The sequence below is a fragment of the Bombus flavifrons genome, chromosome 4 (assembly GCF_040668555.2).
Source record: "Bombus flavifrons isolate JBK064 chromosome 4, iyBomFlav1_principal, whole genome shotgun sequence".
Taxonomy (NCBI): domain Eukaryota; kingdom Metazoa; phylum Arthropoda; class Insecta; order Hymenoptera; family Apidae; genus Bombus; species Bombus flavifrons.
The window spans coordinates 9,438,692-9,462,535 of NC_138445.1; the positions used below are offsets into that span (position 1 = coordinate 9,438,692).

At 47.8% G+C, this 23,844-nt stretch overlaps 2 protein-coding genes across 4 annotated transcripts in view; one reads left to right on the forward strand and one right to left on the reverse strand.

The window, feature by feature from the left end:
- The window catches only part of LOC138179046 (zinc finger protein jim), a 50,168-nt gene extending 37,386 nt beyond the window's left edge, over positions 1–12,782 (reverse strand). For 2 of the 3 annotated variants that reach the window (XM_069111486.1, XM_069111484.1), the window contains exon 1: positions 11,804–12,782. In XM_069111486.1, the coding sequence (XP_068967587.1) occupies positions 11,804–11,906 (103 nt within the window). In that variant the 5' untranslated portion in view covers positions 11,907–12,782. Of the gene's footprint in view, positions 1–8,908; positions 10,892–11,803 lie in introns of those variants that run through there. The other variant, XM_069111485.1, reaches the window with a different exon arrangement.
- Positions 1–23,844, forward strand: part of LOC138179043 (putative leucine-rich repeat-containing protein DDB_G0290503) — a 127,408-nt gene that overhangs the window by 39,562 nt on the left and 64,002 nt on the right. The gene's annotated exons all lie outside the window — the stretch shown is intronic.

Sequence of the window (23,844 nt, forward strand, 5' to 3'; positions counted from 1 at the left end):
ATCAGCCTAAACCTATTCATCTCGGAACACCTATCCTCTGTAAGAGACTTTCTTTCTCAAGATCGTTTCTTGAATTTTCGATAAACTTTCATACGTGTGGCAGCGGAATTGGCACAGTTCGATCGCGAGATAGTGTCTCGCAGCGAAGCAAGAGAAAGAAGCAAAGGAAAGGGTTAGAATTTTCTAGTTCGTCGAACTCTGTTGTTTCTTGCGGATCTTTTTACAGATCTTTCGATCGTGCTCGTTCTACTCGCGCTTTGTCCAACGAACAACCGGAAGGAACACTTGGCTCGACACTTGTGTCAACGGAATCGCGCGGTTCACGGAGGAATCTCTAGGAAAGAAACGGAATGGCTAATTACGCGAGAGACGCGTTCAAAGATTTCCTCCGTATTCAGGGAATATGAATTCTTAATCTGCATCTTTTTTTCGAAAGAGAAGACGTTGCCTCTATTGTTTCGTTCGTTCGTTCCTTTCCTTCCCGACGGGAACGGTCCTTTATTGTAATTCGAGGTTTCAACTTTCCTTCCTTCCTTTCTTCCTTTGCTTTTTCGCTGAAAAATCATTTTACTTCGAATTTAATAACGTCCTTGCTCAAAAAAAAAAAAAAAGAACTGTCACGTCTTTCCTTGGACACGATCAAGTACGTCATTAGTGTTATTTATACATTAGCATTGCGGACATTTTTTAATATTTTATATAATACATTCACGAGTATGTATGTTACTACAGGTGTTTAAATAATCATGGATCAGTGGTTTCGATAGTTTGAAGAGACGATAGATTACTCGTTCGCAAATTACAAATATCCATTGTAAATAAGGAATCAGCGAATAGTTGATTTATCAATGGAAACGAGGCAGTTACTTATCACTTTAACCAAACTTTTGTACACCGAGAGAACAATCGGCTTATGAATAATTCGCGATATAATTACATCGATCTTGACGAAAGCTACACCTGCAACCCGCAGATTGGACGTGCCCGATGCCCTTTCCGTCTATGGTACAGTTACGTTGTCAGCCTGCCAAGTTCATTGAATGCTAAAGGCTGAAGCGCGATAATTGTCGGTCGGAGACAAAACGAATCTTCGTTCGATTTAGCAAGCTATATTACGAACGTAAACTATTTACGCGTCGTGAAAAGCATATAAAAAGAGCGGGAGGTTGTTGGGAAAATTGGCAAGCTAAGAACAAGCGATAACAATTGTTCGGAGCATACGGAGTCTGGAAAGTATCGTCGAATGCACTGTCGATCGTCAGTGATAATATTTTATTGCCATATAGTACAATGGAAGAAGCAACATAGCAGCCGCAGAACAGATTCTTGAGGGTGTACGAAACGAAAACGGTGAGGATAGGAGGATTTTCGAATTCGATTTCCCGCCAAGACAAGGGGATCCGGAATCGCTCGAGTGGCTCGTCACAATGTAAGAAGCGTCCCATTTGACACAGCCGCCCGCCTCGACGATATCATTGAACCCGAAAAAGAGAAGAAAAAGGGGAAAAAGAAGGAGAAAGAAAAACGAACGAGACCGCGTCCCGTTGCTTTACAAAGGGCTTCCAGATGGGGATGAAAGACGGGTGACTCGTGAGAAGGAGGAAGAGGAGACGAGAAAAACGGGGAAAGCTAAGAGAAGGAAGAGAAGAGGAGAAGAAAAACGAGAACGAGAACGAAAACGAAAACGTAAACGAGTGATGGAAAAAGAGTGGCGGGATGACGAGAGAGTGTCTTCGAATTCGATTTTATGCCCCGACAGAGAAATTTCGTGGCGCCCCGGGTACAGTTATTATCGTAGCCCGTCCAAAAGGAAGGAAATCATGTGCTCGGCGAGTGGTCATTGATTTTTCGGAAATGACTGCGCGATTACGACGGTAGAAGGAGTCTTTACGATTTGTTTTGGCGGCGAGGAGCGCGTAAAGAGAGACGTAGAGGAAGGAAAACGCCACACAACGAGCACACGCGTGCACATGTACGTAGAGATACACACGTACGTACGTATATACATATAAAGGGGGGGTGGAAAAGGGAGAACGTGGCTGAGGGGAACAGAGAGTGGAACGGAGAGAGCGAGAGAGCACCAGGGACAGAAAGAGAAAGAAGGAAATGGCTCGTGGTTACGCATGCGCGCTTTTTTCGTCAGACAGCATTTTTAAAGATTTTTCCTCCCGTAGCAGCTTGCAGATTTAAGTCGCCAGGTCGATCCCGTCGATTCTCGAATGCCCCGAACACCGCCTGCCTGCACTTCGTTACGACGCGCGCCGCCCATTGCAATTCCCCTCGAATATTTTATTTCCCTTTTTCATTCATCTTTCGCGTTTCTAACAAAATTTTTTTTTTACATATATATTTTTTCTCTGTCTGGCCGTCTTAATTTCTTCGACAGACATTCAGAGGAACGAGGGTGTTGCACGGGTAAATTTTTCGCGAAGGCGTGGGATTCCGACACTGCGAGTATCGCGACTCGAAAGGCTCTTTCACCGGCAAACGAAAGTCGTTTTGCTACAAATACTGGATAGGAAGGATAAAGGTATCGCAGACTGATGTTTTTCTGCGATTGCTACAGACACGATAGACTCGAATGGTAGACGTCTCGTTTCCACGACAGACATGTGACTGACCGATCGATTTGTACGAAGTAGGACCGAATGGGATGTTTTAGAATTTAGATAGGGACAGGTATCGACGAATGCATAATCCGACGTGTCTAACGGAATTGTATAACTCGTGTTTGAACAGTTGTTCGAAGGCAACGCTGCTGGAAGTTGCGAACGGTGTCAATGATCAGATACTAATGGTTAGACAGTTTGCTTTCTTTGTTCAGCAACTCGTGCCACTGCCGATTTACTCGAATCCATTTCACTCGAATATGATTTTCGTGACATTCGATCCGTTTGCTTTTTCATCCGATCGTTCGTTTCTTTCTCTTCTTTTTTCTTTTTTCCTGTCAAAGCGAAGATGCCAGAAAAAGATCAAGAGATGAAACTGTCGGAACGGATTTTCCACCAGTTTTTCCGCGAATAAATGAAAATTATTTCGGGTCAAATAGATTTAAACTGAACAGCAAGGTTAAACGTTTCCCTCTTGTGCGTTCCACTTGAACCAGTTACAACTTTCGACGGACGCATTATTCGGAAAAATTGTTCGGGCGAGATTCGTTCGGTTTAATATGAAATTTCACGTAGCGTTCCCGGTGTTTAAATGCTGGCGGATAATTTTGCGTCTCTTAACGCCGGACAAACCGCGATCCATTACGTTGTTTGTAATTATTCAATTACCGCTTTCCAACAGTTCGGAAACTTTATCGACTTTATCACGGTGCTTCGCTCGGATCGATCTGGAAAAAAATAAACGGCTGCGAGAAGTTCAAGTCCAGGGTAAAGAAAGCAAACTTCGTTGCGGCCAATAGCATCACTTTGAACCACTGTTCGAATAGCTTTACCCTCGTTTCCTTCGATTCGAATTAATTCGCAGAAACACACTTGAAAGTCAATCTGGAATTGAAAGGGACACGCTATCGTACGAAACGACAAGACTACCTACATTAATCAAATCTCCCTCTTTTATTCCAATAAAGACGTAAACCTGCGACACCTCTAATTTTATATCACTCAAAGACGTTTCAAATTATTCTACATCTATAAACCCTGTTATCAGTTATCAATTAGAAACTTATAATTAGTTTCTTCTTTATCAAGCGACGTATACTTTTTCTTCGAAAAAGGCTTGTTAAATCGAATCGTTTCTCTAATTAAAACTATTACTAGAAGTACGAAAAACGATAGCATCCGTTAAATAGCCAATTTGTAACAAATTGAAACAATAAACTTCTATAATTTATTGAACAGTAAATATCGCCAGCATCATTAAATAAAATCAAAATATAAAATATTCGCAACGAGGACTATTCGACATACGGAGAAACTCGTTTTATATATTTTAGCAGTTGCTGGCCTTTTTTCATAGTTGAATCGTTTCGAATCCACCAAAAAGAAAGTTGATACGATTAAATGTAAAATATCCAATAATTTTGCGGAGATTTTTTAAATTTCCATCGAATCAAGCTCAGTGGCGAATATCGGGCAATATCTAGAATATTTCTGGTCTCGAAAGCGTTCGCTTAATTGAGCGAGTGAAAGCGAGTTCGCGGGCTCAGAGTGAAGGCGCTGTCTCGATATGCGTACAATAAAAAAAAAATATCGGATGCTGCGACCAAGGAGAAAACTCGATCCGCGTGATATTAGACGCGTGTTCTGCATCCGCCGACAAATTATTGGTCCGGCGTGGCATCGAGGATATTGCCCGTATTCCTCTCGACGTTCGCCGCTTTCTCGCCGCGAAGGGGAGGAAGAACACTCGGAGGAACACTGTTTTCGCAAGTCGCAGCGACGGACAGAACGCGGTAGCCGCGGTGTAACGCTCATGAAAACTTTATGAGAAGATTAAGGTCAGTTTATCGTGGGCCACCGCTTCGTCGACCAAATTCGACGACTCTAACTTGCTCTTATCGCAACTTTCTCACGATTTAACCAGCAATCGTATAAACCATCGACGATGCTCGACGATCGACGTCGTTCTTTTAACTCTCGTCTTTGATCGCAGCAGAATCACATTCCGAGAGACGCGTTATAGGAGAACGAAAAACAAAGAACTGCTTTTAGAAGTCGAAAGAAGATTCATCGATGTGTTTGCGGGAAACGAAGACGCTGTAGTTTGAAATCAACTACTAATCCTCTGGAAATTCTACTAAATGGAATAATCATCCCCTAATTAAAATATAGAAAACCACGATATAAGTAACTAAGCTAAAGAAGTTTACTTTCAGAGAAATTTACTTTGAGAGAAAGAATTATATCGAGATATTTTAAACGTTTTTAGAACACTCACACACACACACATAAGATAACGAGTCGTTCAATTTCTGTTTGAAAATCAATTTGAAGCGTATAGAGGTAAAGTGGTACAAATCAAAATATATCTGCCATTCTTACGTTATGATTTCTTAAGTAGTTATATATTTAAGCATGCCTTAAATATTCGAATATTCAAAGCTACTGCTGTCAAACGAGATAACATTAAAATATACCTAATATATATATCGAGAATCTTCCATGTAAAAAATTCAAGCCGAAGTTAGAGTTCAAATCGAACTTTATTGCGAATATATTCTATCTTTATCGAATCGAATCTGTAATCCCTGTCACGTGTGCGATTTGACGTTACGAGACAGCAGATTTTGAGAAATTTGCACCTGAAATAGGACCTCGATAGAGAAATTTGTACACATACTTCCAAACGTTAGAATGCATTGCTATACAGATATACATATCCAAAAAAAAAAAAAAAAAAAAAAAAGAAAAAACACGTGTAAATTCATATGCATATGAATGTTATGCACTTCCTGTATTCATCTCGTTTCTGCAAAAAATACACGCAGCAGTTGAGAAAAAGGTTCATCGACGCGCAAGCGAAAGCACGATAGTTTGTTGATTCAATTAGCCTCTTCCCGCGACAATACTCGTCGCGACGACAGTGTCACGATAGAAATGAGTTATCAGGTAGAAGACAGCTTCTGTTTGCCGGCTGGGATAAGGCTGATTTCCATTCCTGCGCGTCGGAAGATCGGTTATTTTGTCGCGTCCTTGCGCGGCCACGTCGTGGCTCGCGCTTAAGATTCTCCGTGAACGCGGCTGATTTAATCGTACGCGGATAACAATACCCGCGGCTGCACGCGACTCGGCATATTGAACTTTCGCCGCGTGAGCAGAAACAGAAATGGCCGTTTACCAGCCGATAGCGCGCCTTCTTTCGTTCTACAGGGTTATACACAGAATCAAAGGGGAGGGGGGCGAGTTAATCGCACCCGTAACACCTGCACCTGCTGCAAATATTGCAATCGCGAGGAACGATCGGTTTGTTTGCTTTCCAGCCGTTTTCATTCATGCCGACGATTCCCTCGAGAACGCACATAAATACCAGTAGATATGTGGAGCATGGGATAAGAACGAGTAGCTGATTGATCCTTTCGTTTCTAATCTTACGGAATGATGCAGTGGGAAACAATTTTTGGAAGGGGGAAAATGAAGCTGCTTGTTTTATTCGTATCAAATTTCACGCGAATCGAAACAGTTAAGGAAGAGACGGACGAGGCTGTGAACTCGTATTTTTTCCCTCGCAATGGGGACTTGAAGAGAATTTTTAATGAATGAATCTTCTGTAAGATAAATTGGACACGCATATTACGAAAAGAACTGACGAATCTGTCAAAATGACTGGCCGTTTATTCGTAGTTTCAGAAGACATACGCACATCTTTGAGAACAGTAACGTCCACGTTCTATCTACTATCGTTCATCATATATTTATTATAAATTGGAAACGAAGAAAAGTACGATCGTCCCTCGGCACCTGCATCGCGGAAACGAGCGTGGCAAAGGAAGAAGTTTAACCAAAGGGCGTCTTTGCTGATTTAACGGGACGAAAATTCCAGCACGGTCCCTGTGAAAGATGGTTGGTCGTCGAGTCGAGCCAAGAAATACACGTCCGCGGCGAGACGGAACGAGGCTCGCAACACCCGGGACGAAACGATTATTTACAAGGAATCATTCATAAGTCCCTTTTAACGTTGGAACGATCGTGCGCGTCGGGGCTAAGTTTAGCCGATAAAACGGCACCAGAATGCGTCCATTGTTCGCCAAGTCTCGAAGAAAATCGCCGCGCATTCGTAAACATTCGTAATTTTGCAAACACGCAACTCGAATCATTCACGATTATTGAACGTTATTCGATGTTCCTCGTTCCTTCTCGATTAACTTAATTCAACAAATTCTTGGAACGATAGCGTGTGACTGTGATAGAAAAAGAGATGGTAAATCGTTGGCGGATTTGGCAGATTAGGCAGGCCGATTCTGTTATTCCTGACGTAGGCGAGCGCGCGGTTCGGGCATGAGAAGGGGATGAGAAAAGAGCGCTCGCGTTCACGCGACGCGGGGGGAACAACGTATTGGCAGGACGCGCACTCAGGAGTTAAAATCACTCGTGGCTCGCGGAAAACATTCATTTGCAAGAGCAAACATTCCTCGCTATTTATCGAGTGTCAGAGGGAATACCTGCGGCCCATTTTCGTATCGAGCGGGGCTGAAGGGACCGATGAGCGTGTGCGCGCGCGTGGAAGGAAAAGAGACGAAAAAACACGAATCGAGCGCAACAAAAACATAACTTTCCGCGATGGCGGCGCGAAGGGTGCTCGAGAAACGAGTGGTCCTTCTCTAGTATTCCATCGGTGTTATATAGCTCGTCAGATCGAATGTTTGTTTTCAGAAAAATAGACAGAAACGAGACGGGAGTATACACGCGAGCGCGTTAACGCTCGTCGAGGCAACCCCCGCGAGCCCTCCGTTGTTGCACCACGCATTGACGAACGGCCGAAACGTCGCGTAGAATTTTTTTTTTTTTTTAGTTTTTTCCCTCCTCCGGCTTTGTCCTATCTTTTATTATTCCATCCTGTAGGAGCTTTGTTTTTTAATACTTTTGTCGATCGAATCGCGAGTGCGAAACGCGCGCGGGAGGGGACCGCCGACTCTCTTTCGACGAGGAATCGACGAATCTCGATTTTACTACCTTCGATTCCGAATTTATCTTGGAGTCGCGCGTAAAACGAATTCATAGAAGCATGTACATATATAGCTTTATACGTACGTCTATCGATATCTTTTTTTCCCTTTTCGAGCAAGCGCGATATTTACAGTGGTGATAAATTTTCGAATAGCTCGAACGAATACCAAGAGTCCTCATCGGTGAAAGGCTGTGCACGGTAGAAAGGATTCCACGACACCTTTTTCTTTCACGCTATCCCGCGTTTCGTTTCGTCGCCTCTCGGCAAGACGGCGGCGGCGATGTACACGAGACGCCGAACTAACTTTATTCCGTTCGATCGAACCCCCTTTTCCTTCCTTTCCACCTCTATCGCGCGGCATCCACGCGCGTTCTTTTAACGCGCGCCACACTTCGGAATCCGCCGTCTGTACCTGAATAACAGCTGGCTTATCGGAATCGTTAGACGAAACGAAAACACCAAGACACACCAACACCAGCACCAACTTCAACCAGTTTGTTCTTTCGCGGTCGTCTGCTACTTGCAAATCCAACACTGGCAAGGTTAAACGAGATCGTAGCAACGATAGAGACAATCGCATTTTTGGCACCATTCGCTCCGCTGCCAGACAAATCAACGATTCATACCGAAGCGGTTGGCCTCGCACGATCGTTTCCAAAATTTCGCCGGATTTGGGAAATCAATGAAGGGAGAAAAGTCGAGAAAAGTGGTTTCACGACGAGACACTGGATCAGCCTGCCATCGAGAGGCGATCGTTGATTTTCTGCACGCAAACACGCAGCGTCGATTCTTACGTTCCCGTTGATACGGAGCAACGCTCGCTCGCTCCTCTTATCGTCAGAAGTCACACGATAAACCCGTTGACGTTTATTCTCCAAATATACACGCGCGGCTCTGATTGTCGTTGCCGCGAATTGTGATGAATACCGAATCACCGATTTGTTTTCTCTCTTTTTCTCTTTTTCTTTCTTTTTTTTCGTCTTCAGGAAATCGGAAGGGGCAGAGAATACTTGTTTCGATTCGATGGATTTCAATTGTTAGCTAATAGAATTTTATGCAATTTCGCGGATCTCAAATCGTAACATCGACGAAGCCCGTTCGGCCGCGTGTTTTATCGCGCGTTTAATAATTGTATGCAAATGGGAGCACAAGTCGGACGCGAGTTCGATAAGTTTCTACTGTGCGCAGCTGGTTTAAAGTCGATCGAATATAAAAGAAGACGACGCGAGAGGGGAAAGGAAGGATAACAGGATTATATTCGCGTCGATTGAAAAGTTGAACGTGGGACAAGTACCTCTGAAATAAGCAAAGTTCCACAGACCGATCATGTGTAGTCCTGCTGGTCCAAGTCGGGGAGCCGGGTTAGCGGAGCTAAACGAGAACCAATCGTGTTATTCGCCGCGATTGACTTTATACTGTCCAATAACGATCCGGGATCACCAACCGATGGCGATATCCTCGTCATGTCAACCGGCGAAAATGATCCTGTTTCGATGACGACGCCAAAGAGGAATATCGCGATAAACCTACAGCAGAGATAACGTTCGCTCATGCCACGCTCGATAGCTTTCTCTCTCTCTCTCTCTCTCTTTCTCCCACCTTTTCTTTCTCTCTCTATCTCTCTTCGTTCGTTCGTATTTTTTTTCTCTACCTCTTCGTTGTATTTTTTTTTTTTTTCGCGAAACTAGATTACAATTCGACGCTTCATAGATCGAATGGAGGGAGCGAACGAAGAGAATTACCGGTCACGAGAAGGTTTTATCGAGAAGGTTGTTTCGAGAAGGTTGTTTCGAGAAGATTGTTTCGAGACTCCTTGCAGTCAGATGCACCACGCACTATCCTCGTCTCCTCGAAAACATTAAATGTCCAACGATCGACACCGGCGGAGTTAAGTAGACGATTAATACTCGCTGGAACAAGTATCTCCGCGCGAAAGTCAGATTTTAGACGGTACGAAACTTTGCGCGTATATCCCAAAGACGAAACGATCCACGAGATCACCAAGTACAATGCCTCGCTTCGAAACGTTCATCGCTACGAAATACAAGCTGGAAACTCCCGGTTGGACATTTAACGCGAACACGAGACCCGAGGTAGCGTAAGCGCAACACGATATTCAAACGACGTGGAGCGCGCTTCCTCGTCGTCGGCGTCGTTCAATCGAACAGCGACAAGAACACTCGAACAACCGCGATGAAACAGAACTCTCTTTCTCAACGTACTACGAGGATCGTCCATTTCCACGAGCGTTGTTCGCTGGCACACGATCGACCGGCGGCGTTCGATGAACAACTGATCACTGATTTCGTTCACGTATCGCGCAGTCGATGCAAACGAACCGATCCAAACACCCGCACGACCAAACATATCGACGTCGACCGGCATTCGATCACGTTAAACATTGCGACTCTACCGCGTATACACAAGAAAACGCACGAGAGAACGTTTAAGTAGAGTGAGACGTTCGGAACCGTCTCATGGGCACCACGGTCGCGAATCTCATACGATCATCGCTGGCTGAGATCTCACGAGGGCCGTTCTCTCTCGGTCACGAGCACCGCGATCATCGCGCAATTTCTCTCCTCCCGTCAGCAATGTTCACCTTGACCAGGCCCGGTAGCGATCGGTCGGACCAGACAACGAGTCCGCGTGTATATGTGTATGTGTGGGTGGGTGTATGTATGCATGTGTGTGTGTGTGTGTGTGTGTGTGTGTGTGTGTGTGTATACACCAAGGGGGCGACGATCAACGTGACACACGAAAACGAAACGGAACACGGACTCTCGGTAACAAACCACGATCAGAACGATCAGCATCCGAAGGACTCTACGCCGCGCGGCTCGAGATCGTCCAAGCACCACGAAACCAGTACCCTCGAAAACTGATTGCTCCCGGAGAGAGCGTGTTTCGTCACTCTGTACTGGCGAGACGATAATTTCAGAGGCGATTAGATGACCCAACACCGACGATAGTGTAACGAGACCGTATTTTGCGGATCAGCACGCTCTCTCTTCCTCGCTCGCTCTTATGCCACGATCTCTAACTCTTTCGCTCGCACACGTTTCGTCTCTTTCTTTCCGTCTCTATCTCCCTACCAACTTCCCTACGCCTCTCGCTTGCTCTTCCTCCCGATTTCCCCCCTCCCCCTCTCTCCTCGCACTCTTTCTCTCACACACTTTTTCCTTTCTCGGGTTTTGCAAATCGTCCAAGCGGACACGATCACACCGACGGATACCGAGATTCTTCACGGTTCTCCCGTTTCTTTCTTTTTTTTTCTTTTTTTAATTTCCCCTCCCCCCTGGTTTCTCCATTCTATTCTTCCTTTTATCTTTTTTTCTTTTCTCTTCGGAAGAGATCGTACCGTTCGCCGAGGTTTCTTCACGATTCCCCGACTGTGCCATCCCTTTCGTGTTCTAATACCGTTCGTATTTTTCTCTTTACTTTTTCGTTTTCGGAACACTGTTCTCCACGAAGATGACCAACGTCGACGCGGTTTTCGCACACCGGGGAAACGTGGATCGTTCGGCAGCGCGCTAACTCTCGTTCGTTCTCTCTCGACCTTAGCTATCGCAGTACTATTACTATAGGAGCACACACGAGTTTAGAAGCGGGCACGTGTCTAGCCGGCGGCGTGTTTTAATCGGTGTTGGAAGAGCACTTATCCGTTAGTAGGTGCCGGCACGGTAGTCTCTGTCTTTGTCCCGTGTGTACACGCCGTGATGTTTCTGTGTGCACGCGTGTGTATACATTGTATGGGGGAGTCGGTGGGATCAGGAGGGAGAGGACAACGAGTTGGCGCGATGTTCGGACAGAGATGGAAAACGCGTGTATGATGGTGTACGCGGGTGTAGAGGTACGTGTAGGTGTAGATCGTGCAAGCGTGTTGCAGTGAGCCTGAGCGAGGGAAGGAGGGAGGGCGGGAAAATTCGAAACCGCGCGTATACAGCGCGCGCTCGCGATGACGTAGTTTTGGCAAAACGTGGACGACGCACAGGTGGCCAAACGATTCGATGCGTGTGATTTTTCGTTCACGGGAATGATGCGTGGTCGTAGTTAAATAAAACGACCGTGATCGATTATTTTTTTGGGGCCGGGGTAGAGAGGGTGGGGGAGGGACAGCGGCGGCGATTTCGATTCGTAGAATAATAGTATCCGTAGATGACACACGATCGTGGTTGCTGGTACTCACCGGAGTTGTAATATTCCTTAAAGTAGCGTGTCGCCGCACGTTGGACGATCGAGTAATATAAGTTCACGTACGACGTCGACTGGTTCTGTGCGGAGAGCGCCATTTACACTGTTTTTTCGTCACGCGTTTTGTCACCGTGTACGTATATATATATATACACGTAATGTATATATATATGTGTATATATATATGTATATATAAATATATATCTTTTTCTTTTTTCTTTTTCCTCTATTCCTCCTTCCACGTCTTTTATGCGGACGATATTCACGTACACGTATACACGCGCGTGTCCGTCCCGCGTACGTACAGACGCGTGCACGTAGGTGGTTAGGTGTCGTATAGAACGTAATGTAGATTCGAAGCGCGCACGTTCGCGTGATCACGGCGGGCAAGATGTGACGTGACGAACGACAAACGCGCGAAACGTGTGTCCCGTCTGTGGCTCTCGTTCCTGTCGTTTTTTCCTCTCTTTTCTCTTCTTCCGTCTCCTCTGTCGTTCTTTTTCTCTACCACGTCGCGATCCCTCCGTTGTGACACGAGATCGTTTCCCGATGGTCGCGGCCGTGAAAAAAACTTCCCGGTACCAGGAGCCAGAAAAAAAAACGCAACTGTTAATTTTTCCTTCCTTTTTCTCTTTCCTCCGTTCTTTCGTTTTTTCTTTTCTCTCGTTCTTTTCGTTTTTCCCTTTCTTCGGTTCTGTTTTCCTTTGTCCCTTTTTCTCACCTCCTCGACCGGTCCTCCCTTTCGATCACGTTTTTCCCGGTTACGGCCTTCAAGCAGCGAGACGGTCTCGCATGCCGGCTAGAGGCCCGCGACTTTGATCCTCGGCACACTCGCTTTCGGGTTACCCGCGCCGGTAGACACAAACTCGGTAGACTCGGCCTGAGCCCCCCCGAGTAACTCGCCAAGACCGAGACACTGGCGAGCTGCAGCGTTGCCACACTTCCGTCGCCGCGGTGCGCGCTCCCGGAGTGGGGATTTCTGGACTGGTTCGGCTTTGGGATGGTAGACACCGTCGTCGGGAGAGGACGAGCGGAGAAGGTGCCGGCGTCGAACCAGTGGTGATGGCGGCAGGGGCGGATTCACGCGGCTCCGGTTCCGTCCGCGCGCGTTAAACCCGACGATTCTTCCTTCTTCCACGTATACACACGCCACCTTCGATAAAGAGAAAGAGAAAGACAGAGAGAGAGAGAGAGAGAGAGAGAGAGAGAGAGGGAGAGAGACAGAGAAAGCCGAGTAGGGAGAACCCCTAGATATCTCTCCCTTGTTCTCCGTGTCCCCTTTGGTCTCCACTTTGGTCCTCCGGGTGGCTTGCAACCGGTACGGGCAAATTGGGGTAGCGTGACGGGCAAAATTTCCGAACGGCCTCGCATGCAGACGATTGCCGGTCAACGAGTTCCTCTCTTGATTTTGTCGTTAATTGGATGGTAGCGAATTTATACTTTGTTCGTGAGTCAATTACAGATTGGTCCGAGTCCTGGTGTGTATCACGGTTCCCTTCTGGCTCATGATCCAACTACGGCCACGGGAAGGACCGGTTCCAAGTAATTTTCGAAAATTACCCACTCGCGTAAGCAGATATCCCGCGTGGAAAGAACTTAATCGTCGATCTATTCGCGTTACTTGAAATTCATTAAAATTCCCGTTGGAGAAAAAAAGAATGTACAAAATGAAACTAACTTTCTTCTCATTGAGCGGAACCGCCAGCGGAGAACGTTCGTTTTCTCGTTCTCCGGTATAAATCCACCTTTCCCCCGGTACCGATCGTACGAGATCGGCCTAGAAATCGGCGATGGAGTCCAAGGGCGGCGAAACTCAGAGCTCGCCCCTGGCGGAGAGGACTGAGGGTGGTGGTGACGGCAGTGATGGTAGTGGTGGTGGTGGTGGTGGCGGTGGTGGTGGTGGCGGCGGTGGCAGTGGCAGTGGTGGCGGCGGCGGTGACCGCGCCGGAGGAGAACGAGACACAGAGGAGAGGACACATCGCGGACCAGAAAGAGATGGATAGAACGAACGAATCGTAGGAGGAAACGAGAGAACCGAGAGGAGTCGGAGTAGCGAGGAAGTTATGTCCGTTGCATGAACATGGAAGGGGTTTGATACCGTGTTGGAAGGGAAGGTTGGAGTCGCATGGTGGGGGATGTTTCGGCGGAGAGGAGCGTGGAGAGTGGGGGTTCCTCCAGTCGCCTTTCCTCCCCCTCGCTCTCTGCCTCCCCTCGTTCGTCTCTCACTCCCTGTGGCTGATGTACCCCTCGATGCGCGGTGCGCCGTGATGCATCGCGCTGCCGGCCGCCTGTGCGAGTCACAAGGTATGCTCGTGCCACGAATACGAACTGCCTCTCCCAAATCAATATCAGTCGTGGAAAAAAAACGCGACTCGGCACCTATAATTGCCGAACTTCCGCGATAACCGTCTCTTCTCTCTGTCTGCTCTGTCTCTGGCCGCCGCCTCGCCTCGCCTCGCCGCGGGGGCGACACGGGGGCCATCTCCCTCCTTCCCCCGAACTGACGCTACGTTAGGTTAGGTTTCACGCGCTAGCTTGATTAGGGCCTCCCTCCGTGGCCCACCCCTCCCCCCATGGTATCACGCACGTTTCCCGCCACCCAATGTCCGCGCACGATGATTTTCACTGACTATGTCTGGCCGTGTTGTAGCCACGTGCACCAGCCGCGACACGCTCGCGCCCGCCGCCCGTCCGAAGGTTATGCCTGCTGCGAAAACAAAGCGACGGCTGCTGCGCTTTGCTCCGATGCAGAGTTGCGTCCACTGCTCCGCCACAAAGAAAACGTTTCGCTTTGGTTACGTCGTTATCTCGAGGAGATGCGTTTCGAGCACAGGCCGGTTGGCGTAGACTTTTTCTTTTCATCGATCATCTAATTCGCGCGAACGAATATTTCGAGGGGTTAGAATCATTTTTTCGTGATTAAGACAAAGTTGGAATAGATATCGAAAGACCACATCGTATCGTCGTGATATTCGCGGTTATTCACAATGCACCGTTGTGCTGACCCGATTGCGGATTATCAGGCGCAGTAACGGCGATGTGATAACGCCGCGATTCGTACGAATTGCGGACTTGTCCGAGGAGCAGAAATCGCGCGCCACTCTCCGGTCTAGAAACTTTCGTAGACCTCCAATGAAATTCACCCCCTTGATTCGTCCTCGTCCAACCGTCCTACAATACGCGTGTATCCTAAACTCTCGAAAGAGTCTGTCTCACCCTGGCAATATTTCCTTTGGTCGAGGCAGTGTAAGCAGAAGGAAGAGCAAAAAAAGAGACGGCTAGAGGCTAGAGGATGGAAAAAGAGCACAGAAAGCGAGAAGAAGAAGAATGGAGAGGCAACGGGGCAACGTGCCGGCCGAAGTTCTCGGCCACGAAACGAATTTAACGATCGCTCTCGCACATGGAAAGAGGAGCCCGCAGGAGGAATGCCGTCGGTGGCTAGATGGCTGCGTGCCGTCCCAAAGACAGCCGTGCAACCGAGAAGAAAAGTGTGCGTTAGCAGCACAGCGAGGCAGCCACGGCCTGTGCACCCGTGTCCGCCTATATTTATCCGAGGATGCAATATTTGGCCGCGTCTTCTAGAGACTCGACCGGCCACATTCGTCCCAACTTCGAGCGCGCGGATGGGCGCATGAACGAACGAACGCAGCCTCGGAGCAGCCTACACCTCTCTCTTTCTCTCTCCGTCTCCCACTTTTTCCCACTCTTTCGCTTTCTTTCTCTTTCACCATACCCCTCTCCCCTTTCTACTCCCCCTGTTTGCAGGTCTTTCTCCCTCTCTCTGCTCCTTCTTCTGCTTTATCACAATGAGCGACTGCGTGTGCGTGTCCGTGTCGTTAGGCAGTAGCTGTCGGTGCAGGCGTGGTTGGTTCCTTGCCCTCTGTCGCGTATTTATATCTAGCGAGTAGAGCGAATGCATTGCGGCTCGCTTCTTGTTTGCCGGGACCCGCTTCTCTTTCTCCGTTCCACTCTCGTCCGACTATACCTCGCTCTCTTCATCGCACACTCGCCTCGTCCGCTCGCTCACTCGCGGCTACATGCTCGCGCGCACTCGCACGCTCGCTTACCCTCTCGCTTACACGCCGCGGCCCCGCCAAACCTGCTCCGAGCAACGTTAACGCCTAGCGCCGGCTAATCATCGGGATACCATGATTTTTCTCTGTGGATCGATTTTCCGGCTTTCGCACGATTTTCGGCCTTTACTTCCGCCTGTCTGTCGTTTGTTCCTCGTTACGTTCGAGCGTAACAGTCATCCTTTTGAAAAAATCGTCTATCAATTTCGATTCATGGAGAGAATTGAAAGATCCTATCTAAACACGAGAGAGGAAGAAGGACGAACACCGTTGAAAAGTCGGGATCGAGAAACCATACGGTGTTGGCAAAAAGTAGACCACGGGGAGCGGTCGTATTGGTCCTCGGCTCCATTATGGCATCCTTGGTCGCGTATTACCATTCACTTTTTGTTCTAGCCGGGTCCTCCGGCATGCCCCGTTAAATCCGCTCTAGAAAGAGCACGCGTTAGAGCGTCGCCGCTCCGTACGCGCCTCGGCTAGCGGTTCGCGTGACGAGTTATAATTTTCCAACAGTGTTGTACGACCGCGGCCAGCAGTTCGGAATCTTTCGATTTTAACGCGCCGTCCGCCGTAATTTTACGACATCCGCCGCCGCCGCAGCGCCGCTCTGCGCAACGCGGTGACGCGTCCATGAGCATCGGCCAGGAGAGGATTAAAATAACGTGTAATCGCGAGATTACGCGGTTGCCCTCCTAGTACCTCCGAGTTTCTTTCCTTCTTGCTTGTTTCGGGCCCAGCATTTCGCGGAAACGGCCGATTTTTCTGATGCTTTAATCGCGTTTTTCCTGTAGCCACGCAATTCTTATGTGGATACGGGGATACTCGTCGAACCGAGGCATCCGATCATGAAGGTTGATCGTGCTCGATGAAAATTTTATGCTAGCGAACGAAATTATGGTGATTCTTGAATAATTGTTGTTGGCTCTTTAGACTCTGTAGTTGAGACGGAAGAGGAGGAGAATGTTTTGCAATAGAATAGAGTTAATTAGACTCAGACGCGTTTACGTTTATATCCGTGAGCCAGTTAGACATACTCGTTAATTTTGAATAAAAATTAACCCAGGTCGTACTTAAATCTCTTGGTAATTTTCATAGCGTAACGTTACTTTTGCCAAACATCTAATCATTCACGGTTAGGAAAGTACAATCCTCTACCATGTACATGTTTACTTTAGAATCTCTAAACTATCTAATTACGCTTAAACTAGTGACAAATTGTAACGACTTATTTAACGTCGGACATCCAAAGAATCATCGTTCCGTCGTTATTCTCGATCGACTATGTTCTCCCTCAGCTATGTCGGCGCTTCTTGGAAGTACACCGTTTCCCATTAACGAGCCACCCGACTTTTACCTCGGTACGCTATTTACGACTGAAACGACGATTTTCTTGCCGCGGCGGAACGAATTTCTCCGGCAATCGACGTATTCGATTATTGGTAATTAAGCAGTCGCGCTTATTACGAGATAAAAGAAGGGGCAACGGCTCGTAGCCGCGTCATAAACATCCATCGCGTTTCCCGATCCACGCCACTTACACGCGTGTACGTGAATACACGCTTGCATACCGGTGGCAAAGGATTTCGTCGCCGGTGCGTCTGTGCATGATCCGCGGAATCCACTGCGAACGAAATTTCAACGGCCTCGCGGAGAAGTCGAACGAGTCGTCGGAATTCGTCGTTCCTTCGCGAACAAACATAACGCGTTTGCATCACCGTCTGCCAGAGTGTCTCGATATACATCGCGGAAACACGCCAGAGCATCGTCTATTAGAGGGATCGTATGATTTTTCGAGAAATCGCGCATCGATCTTCACCGAGTGGCGGGTAAGTAATATTCGTTCGTCTTACTCTGCGACGAAAAGTCTGCGGCTCCGGACAATCGCCTTAACCGATGACAAAAAGACGGTTTGAGCGAAAAGTAGAAGAAGACGCGAGGAGAGAAAAGCGGAGGGAAAAAGAGAGCGGAAAAAAGAGGAAAGAAGGGAAGAGGAGCGTAGAAGAAGATGACAAGCTGTCGTGGCTCGTAGGAAAGGACGACGGAAGGAACGGTGCCTCTTTAAAGTATCGGGAGCAATCTCCCTCGGTTGCCACTGTTACAATTTCAAACAGTCCTGCGTTTCATTTATTTTTTATCGGGGAGAAGTTTGTTGACCTTGCAGTGCGAAACGCCAGGAATACATTGGAGGAGGCACGAAAGTGGGGTAGAGTAGACGATGGTGGTGGCGGCGGCGGTGGTGGCGATGCTTGGGGGCGGAGGGGTGAGGGACGTCAGGGTTGTGCGAGCCAACGCCACGATGGTGGTGAGGGTTGCTCTAGCGGAGTGGGATGAATCGGACGGCGAGCAAGTTATTTCGCGCGAAATGTGCATTGGCCGAATTTGGCCTCGTGATTTTTTTTCTCATCTCTCCCCTTTTCTTCCTTTTCCCCTCTTCCCGCTCCTCTTCCCCCCCTTCGTGCATCTTGCACGTATGTCCCTCTTCTCGTCACAGGGGTTCGCTACGCGTTTGCCTATCTTATCGCTCGTCGCACGACGCTTTCCGTCTGTTTTAGTTTTATCGAACGGACCTTTGATTACTTTATGACGGTACGAGGTATCAATCATCGATACGAAGAAGCAACGCGTGGGTTGGACGCGTGTTCCATCGCCGTGCGAAATTAGGCGGCTTATTGACATCCGGCCAACGTCGCGGCCGACGTTTCCTTTGTACGAGAATGGTTCAGGGCCACGAGGATTTGACTTTAAGGAACTGCCAGGGAAACGAGAAATCGTAAGATTTTCTCTCTTTCTCTTTCTTACACGTTGGAACGGCACAAGATGCTCGTGAATTGTAGAAGGGAAAGTGGCTATTAGCGGGACTTCGCGACTGATTCCGAGGGAAATCCAAGAAACAAAGAACCCGGTGGTCTCGTTGGTTTCACTTTTGTCGAAATCACTGCCAGACCGTGGGCCGAAACCGTGAAAGCAATCCCAAGGAAACTACGACCAACTTTATTGCAACGACCACGTGGCACACCGTGGACAATGATACTGCATAAGAAGTTATTACGAACAAATGGTACCGGTGTGCACAGCTATAATTATCGTCCATGAAACGACGATTCCCGGTAATAACGTTCCGGAAAGGTGTACGTTGATGTCTCAGGTATTAATCGCGCCAGGTTACAATGTTGCGCGATATTATCGCGGAAATGATTGCGCGTGAAACACGGCTACTAAATTAAAGCCCGTCCTTGCCCGAGTACCGTGTTTTTTCGCGGGACAATCGCGCGCGCTGCAATGAATCAAACTAATTAAATCATTCGCCTACGCGGCACAATCATCTCGCTTTAAATCGCCACTCGCTCGATGCTCGCTCACAAATAAGGTTTCTGGTGTTCGTTTTTTCAAATGCGACCAAAAGGGTTTCGGAAGGCGAAAATCTTATGTTTTGTTCCTCTTCTTTTCATCGAATCGCAGTAGTCGAACGTGTCTTCAAGCCCACCGTCTCTGATTCTTGATACATACATCGAAGCTGCGTGTATAAGCCGAACGTGTTTGAAGAACGTAAATTACGTAATTTGGGTACATATTGTTTTGTTTCTTCTAAAATAAGTCTATCTCTCGGCCGCGATTTAGGAACTAAACAAGTACACACTACTACGTATTGTTTTTGTTAAAGTGTAATGGATACTTTACAAAAATCCACTGCGTAAATTAAGGGGGAAAGAAAATAATTGTAAAATATAAGGATGAAAACGTTATTAGACAAATCTCTGGGATTGCCCCTGGTAACCACAGTGTAAATTGACTGGAAAAAAGTTTGCCAACGAAACTGTGTTAACGTAACGTTGGTCCTTAATGAGTTAATGCAAGAGCGAGATTTCACCGGACGAGAAGGATAATCTTCGCTGGTTTTTGGGTCACTCGGCGAAGGGACGTCCAAAATTGAAAGTACCCGGTCGAGGAGCAAGCCTAGCTGCTTAGGTTAGGTTAGGTTACTCCGGTTCGCCTGTATGTGTCGCTCGTCTGGCCACGTGTATCTTTTAGTCCGGATCGTTTCGTTTAGGCTCCGTTCCGCGAGTTTTTTCACTGCACGAACGAGCCAGCAAACCGGGAACTCTTTTGCTTGCCCCTTGAAACCGAATTTAGAGCGTGTAGTAGTAGTGAAAAGGAGTATAGTTGCGCCGGTCGTCCAAAGTGGAAAAAAGAGAGGTAGGAAGGGGACGGAAGATGAGAAAGAAGGAGAGGAAGAAGAGGAAGAAGAAGAAGTAGAAGAGGAAGGAAGAAGGCGTTTCGCAGCCGCGAAACTTGCGGCCGAACGGCCAGCATAGAAGATTCGTTATGCGCCATGCCGCACGAAAGATACGCTCGTACGACGAAACGAAGGAAAATTATGAGCGCGCGCTAACGTCGAGTAATATTTAATGCGGCAGAAAATTCTGCCTCGGCCCAACCTCGCTAAATATTCGTGATTTCTCTCCGCTCTTTCTGCCTGATCTTTTTTCTTTTCGTCATTCTTTCTTTCCTCTTTTTCTTCTTTTCCCCTTCTTCCATTTTTCTGGCGCTCGTCGGCGTACCAGAAGGGTCGCGTTTTCCTAATTAATGGCATTAATGCGTTTTAACAAAGGCAATTAATATCCGTGGTTCGGCAAACAAACGCGTGGTGGTCGGTGGTCAGTCGTTGCCGCGGCGTTCACGATGGCATCGCGGAGGCATCCGTTCGAAACGAGCACGGGTTTGAAGAGTAAATTATGACGGGCCAGACGATTGACGTGTTGTGATAATTAACACGTAATAATATACCGTTAATATTCTTTTGCAATTGCATATCCTGCAATATTCATGGATTTTTTTACTTCGTTCCAGCACTGGTTGCATAATACCGCTCATTAAGCCCGCAATCAGATTGAACCGCGTTGGCCAGCGCCCGTGGCTGCCCGCGTTTATGTATTCCAACATTGTGTCTATTTTCGCGCGCATTCATAAGGGCACGCGAGCGCGCGAACGCGAGCCCACTAATACCGATTAAAGTGATGGTCTCGCGCGAATTACCCGACTCCTCTCTCTCTCTCTCTCTCTCTCTTTCTCTCTCTCTCTCTCTCTACCCGTTACAATCTCTCTCTCTCTTCGATTTTCTTTGCATCGTCCCTCGAAACTATCCGACTCGCAATCATTTCATCGTATCGCTACGCAACGTCAGGATCGGTGATTTCGAGGAAACCAAAACTATCCGCGGTACTCCAATAAGACCGATGACACTGTTCCTCGATCCACGCGTTCCTGGATATACACTCCAGGCCACGTCTTTCATTCACGCGACCGGCAGGCGTCACCTAGAACCAATAAAGACAGCATCGAAACGAATCGCCAAGAATGTGACGCGCTGCACGTATCGTATCCCCCTCCCAGTGTCCCTTTCCGTTCCACCTTTTGCTCTCTCCATTCGCCACGGTCTGCTTTTATTCCGTAGCAGCGCGAAAGAAATCCGAAGGCATAATAATTAAATCGCATCGGGGTAAACGATCAAGCGTTCGTCCGAGGAAGGCAACTCTCTTCGTGGCGTTGAGGGGGACACGAAGGGGGATAACACGAAAGAGGGGATGCGAAGAAACAGAGCGAGAGGAAGGGATCGAAGAGCACGGGCAAGTCGACGTAAGTCGGAAAGAGATAAAGAAAGAAAGAGAAAGAGAGGGAGAGAGAGAAAGAGACGGCTGTCGTGGCTTCGTGTGCATAATTGCCGTGATTATGGGTGTGTCAGTTCGGCCCGTCTAGGTGCATACACGCATTCGGCTCTAGATGCAGCTGATCCGGGTGCGTGTAACGGCGCAGCAGCAGCGACGCAGCGGAAACGTTGGCAACCGCGCAACGGCGCAGACCGATGCGCAGCATCATTATCTGGAGCGCTGCTTAGCGAAGAGCATCATCCATGTTGCTCGTTAACTCGCGTGCATCTCATATGAATAAACTTCTTTAATTATCGCGAGGCGGTCGCTCCGGGAAACCACCGCCTCGTCTCGAACGCTACCTCCAACCCCTCCTCCACACCACTTGCAACGTTTCAACGAATTTCTTTCGACGATCATCGAGCGACCGACTCTTTACTTTAATCTTTCCCGAACCCTTCGTCATTTCGTTACCAACGCTTCATGCACTCTGCTCAGACTTTTGGCTTGATTCGTTCCTCTCTGTGGTTGCCTGAAGTTGTTCGAAGCAACGTTACACAAGCAGTTTGGTTATGCACCCGCGCATGCGCACATCCACTGGCGCTCCGCGTCAGTGACGCGGTAAAAATTGAAACGTTGCGTCAGGATTGTTATCGTTATCGTATAATGAAACGAAGCTCCGACAAGATCTTATCGAGTTCTGCTTTAATTAAGAAACCTAAAAATCAACAGAAGTAAGTACAATACTTCGCGACCCTTTCGCGCTCAGGAACTGTGGCGAGTTACGTGGTGTTTACATATCGAAAAAAATCATCGCGATTACTCCCTTGGGGGTAACGAGCGCACGCGGTTCGCCAATTTGGCAGGGTTGTTTGCAGCGTGGCGCGAAACTGCGCCGGGTCTGCTGATTTACGATAACAGCGAGGAACGGCGTGTAAAATGCCGGGGAAATTTGGCCCCGACAAGAAAATAACGTCTTAAACGCGTCGTTGCTCCAATTTCCACGGGCGAGTGGCGCAGTTTGGTGCAGTCCGACGAACAGGCAACGGTAGAAAAAAGGGTAGGAGGGAAAGAGAAGAAAAATCGGGAGGCAAGCGTATAACACGTTTATGCATTTTCCTGCTAGTAATACGCCGAAATCGATAGCTGTAATTACGTAGAAAGCTCTGCGTGTCGTCGATATGACTTACTGCGGCAAACGCCGCTACTTTTGCCACGGATCGGACAACCGTTCTGATTGTCGGAATTATTTCGCGCGGAAACGAACCACAGCTTGATTACCAGACATTTTCTCTAATGATCGTGTGTGCATTGCGTCGCGTCGCGCGTCATACCATTGCCAGGCTATACCTTCGTGGAACTTGCGTAACTTCGGTAATTACAAATCTTCTATCGTAATCATTATCGTGATTATCATTATCACATGCCGTCGTCTTGATACCGCGTACGCGTTCGTCGTACACGCACGCCACTTATCCCTTTCCGAGAGACACGTTCACACTTTCACATTTTTCAACGGGCGCTCGCAGATAAGGTGGAACGAAAACCGAGATTTAAAAATAATATGTAAAGCGAAATGATCGGTGTTAAGCGACATTCGTGATCTCGAAGCACGTCGACGACGACGTTTAAATGATTCTCATGCCGTTTTAAACGCGAGCGTTCATTAGACGACGGTAAAGAACGAGGTACGCACACTCGGTTAAGCGTATTCTACGTGCAGTCGAGTATCAGAAATTCGAGATATGGCGAAAATCTCTCGAGATCCGTGAACGTGAAAATATAGTTTATCGTCGATAAATCGTTCGAACGGTCGGCGGTATCGTTATTCGCAACTTTCTTCCCGTGAAAACGCGAACGAACGTCCGATGATATAGAGGAGAAAGAAACGCGAGGCCGCGAGATAGCAGCGTCGATTAATCGCGCGGAATTAAAGTTTTCCCTACGAATTATCTCGCACTAAACACACGTTACTCGATTTCATACCGGATAATCGATCTCTCCTTCGATTAATCCAGTTTCCTCGCTCCACCATCGATCCTTGATGTCCGATCGGTGCAGGCCAATACTCGCGTCGATTGACACGCGGCGTGGCACGATCGAGGCCCAACGCATCGATCGAACGTAGATCGCGCTCGTTAACTCCGTTATTGCTAATCGGCTGATCGGATCGGCGTGATCGACGCAGATGAGTTACGAAGTTAAGTCCACCGCTGCAGGCATCGCAGGATCGTTCACACACGCAGGAGCATCGTCGATCAGTTCTTTTTTGCGACCCTGGATTGCAGCAGGCTGCGACCTCGAAAGAAAAAGTGACT